Genomic DNA, 14,575 nt, shown 5'->3' on the forward strand with positions numbered 1-14,575 from the left:
CTATTTTCGTTGGAGAATTTCTGATTTAAACTCAGGATTTATCTAGACAAAGCAGGAGAAACTAAGCAACGTAGCCAGCTGGGAGTGGATGTGCTGGAGAGAGCATTCCTTCCCGGGCCCCGCTCACGCTTTCTGCTCTGCTCCTGAGGAAAGCAAACAGGCTCCTAGAAAGGGAACACTTCCCTGAAATACAGATCTCCCTCTACTCTCATGAAATGGGAGTAATGACTGGGGGAAGGTGGGGTGGTGGTCAGGCAGTGTCTCATCTTGTCAGCAGTTCTTCACTGAAATGTCTCCATCCACAGGACAATAGACCGCAAACATGATTAAATAAGACAGTGGGAAAAGTAAGGGACCAGTCATCATGAAGCTCAATTCTCAGAGTACAGTCCTCTTTGGAATATGGAGACTAAGAGTAAAGAAGAAACAGATTCCAAAAAGATGTGGTCTAGGAATGGATCACAGAGGGGCCATGAACCTTGACCTGAAGATCTTCAGGAGCTGGTCACATGTAAGTGAGGAGGGGGAGGAAGGAAGAGAAGCCTCGAGAAAGTGCTGATGGAAGAGGATGTGGACCACACACTGGATGAGAGAGAAAGGCGCCCACCGAATCCTCAAGAGCTCGGAAAATGACTCACCACACTCGGGCCCAGTGTTTCTAACTCGAGGGAGAACTGCCTGTGCATGCTGGACCCTTCCTCCTTCCTAGGCTTCAAGGAGCAGAGGCACGGAGCCGTTTTTATCTTTGAGAGCCAACGAGAGGCTTGGATGAGGCCTCCGGTCTTGTCTAGTAACTGAGCAGCAAAAGTCCAGGGCAGTTGAGTGGCAGCGTCTTTACCTAAAATGAACTGACAGGGGACTATAATCCTGGGAAAGGAACACCACCCTGGAATTGGCTGAATCAGGCTTTAAGTTGGAGGCACAGTTCTAGCGCCCACTTTTCACACAGACTTTGTGATACATGAGCAGAGGAAATGCCCTGCTGTGTTGCCATGCTGACAGCCGATGCCAGCTTTCTCTCCAGTAAAGCCCTGCAGCTGGGCAAGGGAGCAAGGCTGGTGTTGCACAGATGAAGGGGAAAGAGGGAACACACATCCGTTAGAACGGTGAACAGAAAATCATTTATCTAAATAGAATAGAAATGAACAAAAACCTTTTAAAACAATCACAAAATTTACAAATAAATTGGTACAAAATAAATAGGAGATTGTAAATCTACAACATCATTTCAATTATAAAATGCATTCATTATGACAATCAGCTCATGAAACCTATACAGTCACTTGTGCTTCAGGTTTACGTACACCGCTCTGAATACCGTGTTCAGAAAACTTCACTGCTGAAAAGCATGAATGTACACTATGATACAGTGAGTAAAGGCTAAGGAGGATGAAAATGGAACACAAAGCAGGGTCTTAATTGAGGGCCAAGGCAATGTTGGCATTGGGCCTCAAAACCAAGAAAAGGCATATTAGAAGCCCAGACAGCTTCCATGGTCCAGAGAGATGGATTCTGTAATCCAAGGTGGGAATTAAGGTGCCATTACTATTGTGGGGTCAGGCCCCTGACCTGGCTTGGGGTGAGGGGGTAGGAGTGAAGGAGGAGGCTCTGGTCTCAGGGCCATGCTGTACCACTACACAGAGAATAGACCCAGTCACCAGGAAACCACGTCCTAAAGTATTTCACAGAGGTACTTGAGAGGCCCTGCCACAAGGTAAGAGACCTGCTTCAATCCTTGTCCCAACACTGGTCATCAGGAATAGAGGTGGTCCCAATAAAAGGGGCTGGGGACACGAGGGCCAACATAACAGCAGCAACCTGTTTAAGACAAAAAAAAAAAAAAAAAAATTGCTGCTTTCTCCCTCGCTTTAAGAGACAACAGGACCATGGGCTCCATGGACGAGGGGGTCCAGAACAGATCTCCTTTTAGTCACAGACGATATACTAACATTAGAGGCATATGTACATAATAAATAATATAAAATAAACCATATACATTTGTGGACTTAAAGGACTCCAGGAACAATAAAGTCAATGGACTGATACACTCTATCTTCACAATAGACTTCAGACACGGGAATCAATGAATCAGAAGCGAGGCTGGGGCTCTCTGGGGAGTGGGAGTCCTGAGGCCTTAGTCTCCCCCACTCCTTTCTGCTCTGGGAGCCTGAGAACAGCTGTTTATATCTAAGGGGCCCAGGCCTCCAACAAAAAGATCAGGCATCCAAGCTCTACCAGGTCCCTTCGATACTTCTCTCCAGAGGAGTCTAGCTCCAGAAGAATCACTTCCCTTGTGAATCCATGTGGGTCAGATGTGGGCAAATGACAGAAGATACCCTGCCAGGTGATGCAAGACAGTACTCACAGTCATTCGATCTGTGCATGTTTTAATACCCCACCTGGGTATTAAAACTTGAAAGCATGTACCGACTGAAGACTTCCTTCTAGTACGTGTTGGATCTGTGTACACGGGAACCTTGCAATACAAACTCCTGGGACTTTACTCTCCTACCACTAAAAACCTTCATTTCCATGTTACTTCAAGTACAGCCTGCTATTTCCTATCAAAAGATATTTAGAACAATTCTAGTGAGATGATGTCAGTGGCTCTAGCACATACAGAGTGAATATTTATTTGGTTGAATTGAGCCAACCCAAAAGGTCTAAGAAACAAAGAAGGTCCCTAGCCCAAGATGGTGGGAGGGAAGCTGCTCTAAGCTCTGCAGTTGCTATGAACTACCTTCTCTTCCCTCCTGTCCTTAGGGCTGACCACACAGGGCAGAAGGAGGCAACCAGCAAGGAAGAATTCACTGCAGACAGAACACCTATATGTTCTAGAGTAGGAAGGCCCACCACCGTCACAGCCTTGAGGGATGGTAGTAACATTGACAAGATCTGGCCTGGGTGCATCACTCACCCTGGAGTGGAGACAAATGAACCTCAGCTTAGAATTCTCTTAACTCCTATTCTCCTATCAGCTCATTTGAATACAAAAGAAATACGAAAAGATAAGATCTGCAAATGGCCCTGAGGTATTAAAATTCACTGAGTAGTCTGATCACTGATAAACTTACACCAGAAGTTTCTGAATCCCCAAATCATTTCCATATTGAACTTTCTACATCCCTCTTAATTCTGGGTTAATTTACAACTTACCCAGATACCCTTGCTGGACAGAAGCACCACTAGCCCAGAGCCCAGAATGGAATGAAACCTGACCCAGGTCTAGAGCGTGTGTCCTCAGTAGGAAAGTGAGCACTGGTGACTCAAAAGTCTCCACACCCTTCACAGCCAGCTCAGCCTTGGAGTTCGCCTCAACCCCCTGAAAAACAAAACAAAGCAAAACAAAAAACCTGCCTCTAGGACCAAAGCTGAGGGGAGTTGGCCACGCCACCAGTGAGGTTGGGTCGTGTGCCAGCCCCGGTGAGTCCTCTGCCTGGGATCACTCCTGGGGAACACTGGAGGAATCCTAGTCTCCTGACCCAGGAAAGGCGAAGATAGCCACTGACCCCTGACTAGCTTTCACAAGATGACAGGGTTGGGTTTTGTTTTTATTGCTGACCACCCAAGATACAGGCTCGATCAGCCATGGCACACTCAGGTCTACTCCTCAACCCGAGAGAATCTGAGGGCAGAAGGTCAAGGTACTGTTGCTTCATTTCCTAGGAAAAATGCAATTCTACTTGTATCTACCACTCTTTTCCTAGACTTGAACAAGCTAGTGCTTTAGTCATATGGTTGTGGGGATAGCACAGGTAAATATGTTCACAGTTAATGTTCCATATTAGTGTGGAGTTCTGTATTCAACATTTGCACAAAAATTCCTTGAACTAACTTTAGAGAATGGTAAGATGCCCTACTTCCTTCCACTTGGGGAAGCTAACCATGGCAGCATGGAGACTGGAGTGAGGTGAGGAAGGAGGGAAGAACAGAGTTAAATGGGTGACTACCCTTTCGAAGTCAAACTCAGTAAGAACCACAGCTTAAGCTAGTTGATTAACACCCAATATACATGTACAAATCTTAAGGACCTATTTTCCTAAGAGTTTACATGATTTGGGACTTGCCTGATGAATATAAAACAAGGGAAAGAACGTCTAAGGCAGTAGGAAAAAAACCACTTTCATTTACAAAGGGAAAGCAGATGCTCCTGGAGACATCTGAATACTAGGAATCCAATTCCAGGTGGGACCTTTGCAAAACCAGAGTGGCCACTTAGGAGGAAGAGGTGGTTCCACAGCAGGGGCCACTGTGCAGAGAGACAACAAGGGCTCTGGCAGGATACAGGACCCCAGGACCTGCACCTGCTCCACGGCCCACCTCTCCACATTTACAAAGCCAGCAGCCGATCGATGCTAAGGACTGACCACTGCACACCAAGATCTGGACTATTCGATGGCCTTTCTCTGCCTGACTCCCACTGACTTTATAGACAAGAATTGCATAGACTTTCTAAGCCAAAATCATTCTCCCGCTGCCTGGAGAAGTAATGAGCTGGCATTTCTCCATCACCCCGAAGTTAGTTTCCAGAAGGAAAGTGGGGCCTGGAAGAGAAATCTGGTTGCTCAGACACTGAGTGTTCTTTGAAAGGTCTTGAGCTTTCCCCAAAGCAGATGTAACTAGAGCCAAACGTTAGCCTTCATTCCTTCAGGGGTCAGACAGGAATTACTTCGAATCCCCTGTTCTTATAAAACAGTGAATAATCAAAAAGGTAAAGAGTAGTTTATAGAAAATAAATACAAACTTGGGACACTAAAATTTTGTCATCTGGGAGCCCCAACCGCAAAGCCACCCCTGCCCACTCCTTTATAGAGAAGACTTTTCAAAACACCAGCACACTGAGCAGATAAGACAATACTGAGAAGCCATCTGTTTCTCCCTGAAGTCAAAGAGGCAGCAGCTGCAATCCTTTATCCATTGCCCGGGCTTTCACCGAGCTTTGGGATTCATAAAGGAACAGCGGGGATCTGAAAAAGATCCGACATGTTAACTCCGATTCCAGGGGCTCCTACAGTAGCAAGGTACCCCAAGATGGACTGTGTGGAGAAACAGATTGACCAGGAGAGGCTGACAGGCCAAGATCCCGAAGGCCAGAGGAACCACAGCTTGGCAGGCCAGGCTCCGCCAGACCACAGAGAAGGCCAGTGCTGTCCCGGCCGAGTGTGGTGTGGTTGTTGGGGAGAAGCCCCTCCCTCCGCAGGGCCCGGGCTCAATTTCATTACAGGGAACTCTCATTTCTGCTCACTACAGATAACCCGAGTTTCTGCATCACCCTGGGGTTTGTGCCCAGCTAGATGCATCTTAAGAAACTTAGGTTTTAACTTGAATGGATCTGTTTATTAAAAGGAGCACTCGTGATGCCAAGTCCCACGAACATCCAGCTGCACGGCGAGGGCTCCATCCCAAGGTGGCAGGTTGGGTGCCAGCAGCAGGCCACTCAGCCCCCTTAGGGGGCACCCTCGTGACTCTCTACCATGAGGTAAAAGCCAGTACTTCCCTCAGTAAGGGGCATGGCACCTTCTGAGGACGACACTCCAAGAATAACATCCTACAGGAAATACCAAGCATGCATATGACACGCGAGCCACCAAGCTGCTCATCAGAAGGCAAGCCCAGCATGTCGCTGGCGGTCCCCAAGCACAGGTCCCACCCCCACAGAGCCAGCCTGTGTGGCACGTTGCTCCCTTGAGGAGGGAGAAGAAAACTGCTTAGCCCTGGGCTTCCCTTCACTCAGTGGGGCCCAGCGGAGAAAGCGCTGTCTCCTTGGCTAGTGTAGATGTGGCACAGACTGACAATTCCGCACGAAAACTGTGGTCAGTATGAATTCATTTCAGTGTACGAATGTTGCCAACGAGATGCACAAATGCCTTGGGCTAACACTTAAAACACAGGTGAGATAGTTATGAATTCACTCAAGTAATACCTCCTGACATTAATTTCACTACACGTGATGAATTTGGTATTAAAACAAGACAGACACACATGAAATGGCCGCAACACACATTTGGTTTCTGAATCCCTGTTTGGGGCCGAACTGACCCTGGCTGTACAGACAGCCTCTGGCATGGGCTGCATCTGAGGCGGGAGGCACAGAGGTCCTTGGGCGGGGGACACAGCCAAGGCTGGGCCCCACGGGCCCAGGGACGGAGGGGAAGAGGGACAGACAGCTGGCTCTCTGGCAGGAGGGGCAGGGGCTGGCAGTCCCCAAAGTCCCCTCCTTCCAGCACATGGGTCTAGAAATGCCGCCTCAGCCCGGGCACAGAGCCCAGCCGGAAGGCCCAGCTCCTCTTCTAACAATCACACGCGTCCCAATGGGAAGGGGAGGCGCTTGAACCCCACACCACGTGTTTACTCCAAAGCCCCGTGGAAGATTTCCGTTTGGCATCTGTGTAGCAGCATCGTGGGTTAACCAGAGCGAGACGGGGAGGTGGGCGACACGCTCTGCAAGCTGGGGCGCTGGAGCCGGCGGAGATGCCAGGAGCGCTGGGGTGAAGTCACCTTGCCTCTTGCCAATGATAAACCACGGGGTTAAAATTCATTAACATTCATTTTGGTGATAAAAATTCCTTAGAGTGGGAGCAAAAATCACATTCCAAGCAAATGTTAAACCTTTCTGAGGGAAAGGGACACAGTTAAACATTAACTTAAAACAACACTGAGCTTGGAGAGGCGACTGCAGGTCCCATGCGGGCTCCACCCCGCGGTGCCACGCACTTGGCGGGTCCGCGTTAACTCGGTTTTCTTCATTCTCCCTTCAAGTTCGACAGCAACACCCGCTGAGGCACAGAGGCAGGGTGCCCCTCCCCGGGGAGGCCAAGGAAGGCGACTGGAGGGACAAGTCCATCCTATTAGGTCTCATCGTGGGGTCATAGCAGAGTTCAGGCAGGACGACTTAGAACTCTGCAAAAGACACTTTTTAAAAAACATGATTTCGTGAAAAAAAATAAATCCCAACAATTTCCAACTTCTTGCAAATCAAGGAAGGAGGAGGGTGAATAATAATAAAAGGTACAGCTGAAAAAAATAAACATGATTCTATTTGGGCGGAAGTTCATCTCCAAAATCTCGAAAGCCACACCCTAGCTGTCAACGTCCCAGCTCTAGTCTCCATTCCTGCCCTCACTCTGCTGCTTCCAGGAAGGGGACAAAGTCTTTGGTCTCAGGATGTTGCGGGATGCAGCATGGCACACAAGCTCACACTAATGGGATTCATGGTCAGACGGAGGCTGGGCAGAGCAGCCTGGCCCGGGGCCACGGGAACAGGAGGGCTGAGGGCGGTGGGGGGCCGTGCCCTAGATGGCGCCTTCGTTGTGCAGGCTGTGATTGGCCTTGTTGTGTGTCACACAGTTCTGTTCATTGAGCAGGTTGGCCGTCTCGTCTGGCAACCCGTCGTGCAGCTCCGTAAGAGTCAATTCAATTTTAGTGTTTTCACTGTCTGAAGACTGAGGAGTTTTGTCCATCCGGGATGCCATCAAGGCATTTTGGTATTGCTGTCTCGAGATCTGGGGCCAGAAGATGGTACAGAAAACAAACCAAGACAAAGCTTATTTTTAGGTTCTCTTGTCTGAACATTGTATGACATGTTAAGTTCCCCAAAAGGACCCTAGTAGTTTCTCTAAGAGAAAGTCATCCTTGCGTATAAATTGATCCACTTTCTAAAGTTCAAGTTGACTCTGGTGAATAAGTCAGTTTTTACTGACATAAGCCATTTCCAAATTTTGTCTCAAAATTTCAGAGACTAGAAAATAGAGATGGGCTTTCTCAGCTAAAGCTGGCTCTGTCTCCAAAAGATATCTTTATTTCAGACTAAGAACAGCACCCTGTCTCCAGCACAGAAGTGGAGGGTTCTTCCTGCCCCATCCTGGCCAGTCTTCTGAGTCTCTAACCTCAGCCCTTTCGGGCCCAACCAGAGTCACTAGAGTCTTGAGTGCATGAATATTTGTTGAAAAAAGTTTATTCTTTTTTTTTCCTGCTCTCCAGCTCTACCTTCCCCGAAAAAACCAGATCTGATTTGGCAACTCATTTGATAGAGCCAAAGAGATAAATGTTTTTTCTAAGCTGCCTTTTCCTTGGGCACAGTAGCTGGAGGAAGGGCACCCACAAAATGACAAAAGGGAGCTCAGGAGAGGGGTTGGGGAGTTGACCTCACACTGCCAGGTCTGGCCAAGCAGCTCACTGCTCTTACCTTGACAAACTGGAGATCAGAGAGGGCGCGCACCGAGTAGTCTGGGATGTAGACTTGGAGGAATGAAGAATTGAGCTGATTATTGCTGCTCCCCAACGTCGGTGTGATTGCGTCAATCCGGTCACTTCGACTGAGAGAGTCCGAGTGATTCAAGCCACATGCAAGTAGTGAGGTGACTCAGAGCCACCCAAAGGATTAAAAAAAAAAAACCCAACCACCTTTCAAGTGAGGTAGATATAACCAATAAAGGCAGCTTTCTATTTTCCAAAGAATAAAAAAGTATCAGCTGCTCAGCCCCGTTCATGGGAACAAACACAGTCCTCCCCAAGTCTCCGACAGCACAGATGCTGTGGCTGCACGCCTACGCCAGGGGCATCGCAGGTGCTGTGAAACGCACACGCCACGGGCAGCGAGGCCCAAGCACAGAAACTCCTTGATATAAAACATGGGCTATGAAAAGGCGGCACTTCATTATTTTGTCAGAAGCAAAAGCAAAGGGCTCTTGAGAATATTCATAAATCGGTATGTGTTTTAAAGGGATCCAAATAGCTCTGTTTGCTCAGACCTCACCTCCCAGCCAAACCTATTATCTCCATCTCTGACTCCAATAAAAGCCCCACTAGGCAACGCAAGGTTGTCTCGGGATTTCAAGAACACTAGGAGAAACCAAACCCTTAAAAGGTGAAAGTGAAAAGAAGTCCAGGTGAGTCTAAGAGATGCTGCTTTTAAGGGCAAGTTCACTATAGCTTCTAATATACATTTTCTTTAAAATATTAACTGGGTGACCACACTGGACAGGTCCTGAATTGCATCATGCCACAGGATTAGAGGGGACCAATTCTCCATCTGATGGCTGACTCCTCTTTGCAATATGTCCCTGACAGATGCTCCCACAGAGGAGCTGGCATGCAGCTGGTCCCACCCTGCAACTGTTGGAAAGTCTATCATCATTCCCATCAAAAGCTGCCTCCCCAACTTCAAATGACAGTTTCCCTCCACTGTATGAAGCTCTGAGTAACTCATTCCTGCTACCTGAAACGGCTCTTCAAAGTTCAAAGATACTTATGTTCTCCTTGAGTCTATTCTCCAAGCTGAACACTTCGACCATCCTTCACCCAGTATGTTTTACTGCCCCTCACCCCATCCTGACCACCGTCTGAGACTGATACCCAGAACATAAGAAGTACCAAGGAACATCAAGTGACGAGTTCGCATTCTGCTAACATTTTCATGTCATAACTTTCCCCACGATTTTCATGTCATGAAACCAATTTTCCACTGTTAGGTCAAAATTAAACTCAGAGCAGCAGTTACTCTAGTTGCTTCCACTTTGCTTCTAAGAGAACAAGGCAAATTAATAATTTAACAGATGTTTCTCTGTTTAGCAGAATGGAACTTTGATCAGATATTCCAACTTTGCTAAGCTTCAGATTCCTTACCTGTAAAAGGCAGATAATAGTACCCACCTCATGAGGTCTGATGAGGATCAAAACGAGGTATATAGTGCTTAGTGAGCGTCTAAACCCAACAAATCTCCAATAAATGAGCCTGGTTAACACTATTATGTTATTTTCTGTTAGTTCCCTCCCAGACCTCCCCACCATGCGCCCACCCTCATGATCAAGCCTTTCCATGCTTGTGATTACTTCACCCAGACTGACAGACCCAATAGTTCTTTAAACAAAGGGTCCCATTATATCCCTGGGCTAATTCAGCTTGAAATCACATCGTCATTTCTACAGATACCTTCAAAATGGTGTTATAAAAATGAAACATTTAAAGGGCACTTTGCTTATTGATCAGACCCTATGCATTGGCAGAGAGATATCTGAGGCCTGACGCAGTCCTTCTGAGTCTCCTGTTAGTTTCCTTTGAAGAGAAGTACAGGGTAATTTCTCTGCTTCCAACCTAGTACCTCGACTACAGTCAGCTGCCTTTCAACCCACTGCCTGTTTGTGAGATGGGCCCTCTCCTATGCCAGGAACCCACCACTGGGCGTCACAGCCACAGCCTGCAGATGCAGCCGCTGTTTTCTAGGACTCCTTCTGCAGCTTGACAGGCACTCAGCATAATTAGCCTTTCATGACCATACAATGAGATGTATGAATATTCACTCAAGAAGAATAAAGACTTTATTTAAGTCGCCGCTCTACGGTTCAGGTCATGTTTTGTTGCCAAATTTATGTGCCAAAATTTTAGACAATAATTATGAAAACAACTTTCAATTTTAATTCCTCCATGCTCTTGCAGAACTGTTTTCTTTCTGCTTTTTGTCTTGGCTTATTTAATTCATCTTACTAAGAACCTTTTCTTTTTGCTAGTAAACTAGAAAGATACAATAAAAAAAATTCCTAGCCTTCTTCCTAACCACAAGGCACCTTGTGGAATACACTGGAAATCACTGGCTTAGCTCAACCCCCATCTATTATCGTAATGCCAGCATCCCGGGAGGTCTGGACCCGCAAAATGGATTTTTCTATTACGGGATCAGATGGGGCGGGCAGAGCTAAGAAATCTTTACATTTTACAGGAAATGTAAAATACAAACAACATTTCCATGAGTTTCATCCAAAAGTCACTCTACTTCAGCCTCTGTGACATTTTAAATAGATGGCACATGCCAGCAAATAACGTGAGGAGAAAAAACACAAACATATATACATATGCATAAATATATATTTATGTGCATACATATGTATGTGTGCGCATACATGTGTGTATATATGTAGAGTCTGCCAGCTGGTTTGATTCTAACAGCTTTATGAGTAATATCTTACCCCAAACACCCCAAACTTTTTAAAAGCAAAGATTTGAGGGAACATTAATTTCTAAGACAAGTATTGCTTCCTTTACCAAATATCAGCATTTTAGAGTTTTGCTGAAACTGGATTATGAAATGTAAATTTCATTGGTCAGCTTAAAAAGTATAAGCTGTATGGAAGAAAATAAATATAGAAAAGTTGTACCACTAAATAGGAAAACCCAGCAGTTTTAATTAAAGAAAGATTAAACTATTGCCTTTGTTTTTAGCAGCTGGACGCGTTAGCCAGGCACAACCAAGCTCTCCTGCGGGGCCATAACTGGCAGCTCATTAGGGATGTGCACAGCACTAATTTCAAAGCAAAGACAGGGAGACAGGAGGAGCGGGGCCACCTGGCCCCCAGAGGGTGGCCCATTCACATGGTGCTGGAAGGAGGACACGGGAATGCCTTGGGCCTCTCCGCAGGTGGGGTACTTTCCTGGTTTACCAAGAAAAGTCCACAGTCCTTCAGGCTTTTAGCTGCATGTCTTCTGTAGAAGCATCCTCAGGTTTTGAGGCCGTTGGGACCTCTGCAAGCTCCACACACCATGACTTTGCTGAGGTCAGAGAAAGAAGCAAAAGGAGCTCCCTTCTGCTCCCCTGAAAATCCAAGGTCAGCAGTGTAGGTGGGACAGGCAGGGAGCACTGATGGTCCAGGTCAGAATCATTCTCCCTTTCCATGTTTCATCACTGTTCGTGCTCCAAGACTCCCTTCCAGCCTCCTAAACTCTCTGCATCTGTTGTGGGTGTATACTTTCCTGGATAGCTCACTATTAGGTCATAGAAATGTGGAGTTTCAGAGTTAAAAAAAAAAATTTTGAAAATGACCTTGACCAAATAAAGGGAGCGGACCTGGCCAGCCAGGCTTTTGTGGGGTCAAGGGAGGCAATCAGAAGAATTATGAAAAGGAAACATGCAGAATTACCTGGAGAACCTGCTGCTAACAACTCTGTTCTGCTGACAACAAAGGTACGAGACAGGGACAAAGGAACTGAAAAATGGAGAAAAATAGGGTGAGACCAAATGAAAAGGCAAGAAAGGAGATCTCTGTAATCAGGGGATAGGACTGGATACCTGTTCTGCCAACTGAACTACTAACATGAGCCCTTAATTCCAGAAATGCAAAAGCCTGCATGATGTTATATAAACAAAAAAGAACACACACTGCTTTCCAGGAAGAGAAATACAGGGAGGCTGAAGTCAGGAGAAATCCTATTCACATGCTTTTTTACGATCTCAGAAATCTCTTAAGCCATTAATACCCAATTGGGTTATAGCTCAAAACGTGCTCTTCTTAAGGACTTAAATCACAAATACCTGCACAAAAGGGGAGCTCGATTAAGAAGGGGCCCAGGAGCATGGCCCAAGGCGCCTGTGCCAGCACCCGCCAGCACCCTTCTACTCATTCATCGCACAGCCCACAGCATCCCCATCTGTGGCAAGAAATTAGTCATTCAATTCATTTACATTCTTAATTAGTCTGATTGTCATTCTGACCGAATACTTTGAATTGCTTTGGAATACTACGGAATTTCAAAGTATCAGAGGAAAGAAAATAAAGACAGTCATACACAGATTTCCTGGGAATGGCAGACCAAAGTCATCTTCTTTGCTGCTCACTCAGACGGGGAGCCTAGCTCCATGTGATTGAAAAGTCCAGTCAACACTGCCCTGACCTGGTAGGAGTCATATTTTCTGGGCAATTTTTTTTTTAAATTGAGGTATAATTGACATATAACTGGGTAGGTCTTGATAATGGATTACTGTAGGATTTCTTCTAGGCAATCAACATTAATAAATAGAAATATTACCTTGAAATCACTGTACTAATTGCATCTCTCAATGAACATACAGAATCCCAAATCCTAAATGTAAAGTCAAGTAAAATACTGGACTTTGTAATACGATGCTATTAATGAAATCCCCTTCCTCCTGGCATTTCCAAGCTAGGAAAAGCAGCTCCACAAGCTTTCTATGTTAAAGGCCTGCTCTTCAACAACTTTCTGAATGAGACTTAACCTTATATGAATCCACAGCTCAGTATAAACCAAGCTAATACTTGGGCTTCAAGAACCAGTAATCAATAAAAATGTACAACTCACTCTTCCAGCTTTCTTTTCAAAGCCACCTTATAAATCTGATTCTGCTGACCTGGGGTCATTTGAGATGGGTGGCAAACAACCCCAACACCGAACTGTCACACCAACATTTATTTCCTCTTGTGCTTTAGAGATTACAAGGCACCGGGGAAGTGTCATCACATTCTATTCCTACAATCACATGAGGCAATCTTGTTATATCCTTTTAATAATGAGGAAGCCAAAGGCCTTTCTCAAAGTCAGGCAACCCATATATGATGGAAGTGAGGCTGTAACCTGGGTCTTCTTGGCCTGGTTAAGAATCTCTGTCTTCTCACAAGCAGTAAAAACAGAAGGTCACCTTCAAGTTTACAGCAGACACCGACTAATTAAGGGGGGTTAGACAGGCCTGTGTTCAAACTGGGTGTTAGTCAGCAGTTGAGAATGGGGACACTGGCCCCTTTTACTCAAAAACCTGCCCTAGGATAGTGAGAAGATACCCCTGGGGCAGGGGGTGTTTGGAAATGTGAGTGAATTCTCGACATTTCCCTGGCTTTCTAACTGTAGACATTGTGTAGTACAGTAAATGTGGACCGACGTCACAGAAACAGACTTGTCTGGAGATGTCCACTCCCCTTTTGAGACTGGTTTTCAGAAGTGACAATGTTTTTTTAGGACAGGTTATTTTTAAATTTCAGGGTTTGTAAAAGTTATTTCCTAGGATGGCATGTCATTTGGTATTTTGGCCACAAGGTGGCACTCCAGCACCTCTTCACCAGGATGCCCCTGTTCCAGCCTGGGTGAGGTAGCAAGGGCACACACACCACCAAGCAAGCAATGCCAAGAGTGGCCATTCGAGTCCTATCCCAGAGGCAAGCCAGGTGTCTGTGCCCGTGTTCCTACTAGGACACTGCCTGCTAGCATCTTGTGCTCAGAGTACTTAGTCGACAGCCCATGGCACACCCACCCCTAGCTGGCTGACTCTACTGGGCAGCTCTCTAGATAAGAAGAGCTGACTAGAGGTAATCACTAGATATTAACAATCCCATTCATCATCAGGAAAATGCAAACTTAAAAACCTCTGGAATAGTTAACGTTGAAAAAACTGAACAATATCAAGTGGTGGATACAGAGCAACTGAACCCTCATCAGGACAGGCACGAGTGGAACCGCTATGGCCACTGTGGAAAACCGCTGGGCAGTAGCTACTAGAGCTGAAATACCATCGTACCTGGTGACCCTGCAATTCCACCCATACGTACAGGCCCAACAGAAACGCACACATGGTCACCAGGAGACAGGTACAAGAGTGTACACAGCCAAACGATCCGCCATAGCCCCATACGGGAAACTACCCCAGTGTCCAACAGCAGCAAAAAGAATGATGGAACTCTACACAGCGAAAGAAAGAAAGCAGAAGCACACAAGACCATATAGATGAATGTGACGAGGACAACACTGGGTGAAAGAAGCCAGACTCAACATAATACATCGTGTGTAATTCCATTTACA

The 14,575-nt window shown here is 46.2% G+C and overlaps 1 protein-coding gene across 6 annotated transcripts in view; it reads right to left on the reverse strand.

The window, feature by feature from the left end:
* Positions 1 to 1,102: 1,102 nt before the first annotated feature.
* Positions 1,103 to 14,575, reverse strand: part of CNNM2 (cyclin and CBS domain divalent metal cation transport mediator 2) — a 128,276-nt gene continuing 114,803 nt past the window's right edge. Inside the window, exons 6-8 of one of the 6 annotated variants that reach the window (XM_039871323.1) lie at positions 11,899 to 11,976; positions 8,186 to 8,361; positions 1,103 to 7,502 (exon numbers count right to left, since the gene is read on the reverse strand). In XM_039871323.1, coding sequence (XP_039727257.1) covers positions 7,293 to 7,502; positions 8,186 to 8,361; positions 11,899 to 11,976 — 464 coding nt within the window. In that variant the 3' untranslated portion in view covers positions 1,103 to 7,292. The other 5 variants (XM_039871319.1, XM_039871321.1, XM_039871317.1 and 2 more) reach the window with 5 other exon arrangements.

Source organism: Pteropus medius, unplaced genomic scaffold, assembly GCF_902729225.1.
Source record: "Pteropus medius unplaced genomic scaffold, Ma_sr-lr_union100, whole genome shotgun sequence".
NCBI lineage: Eukaryota > Metazoa > Chordata > Mammalia > Chiroptera > Pteropodidae > Pteropus > Pteropus medius.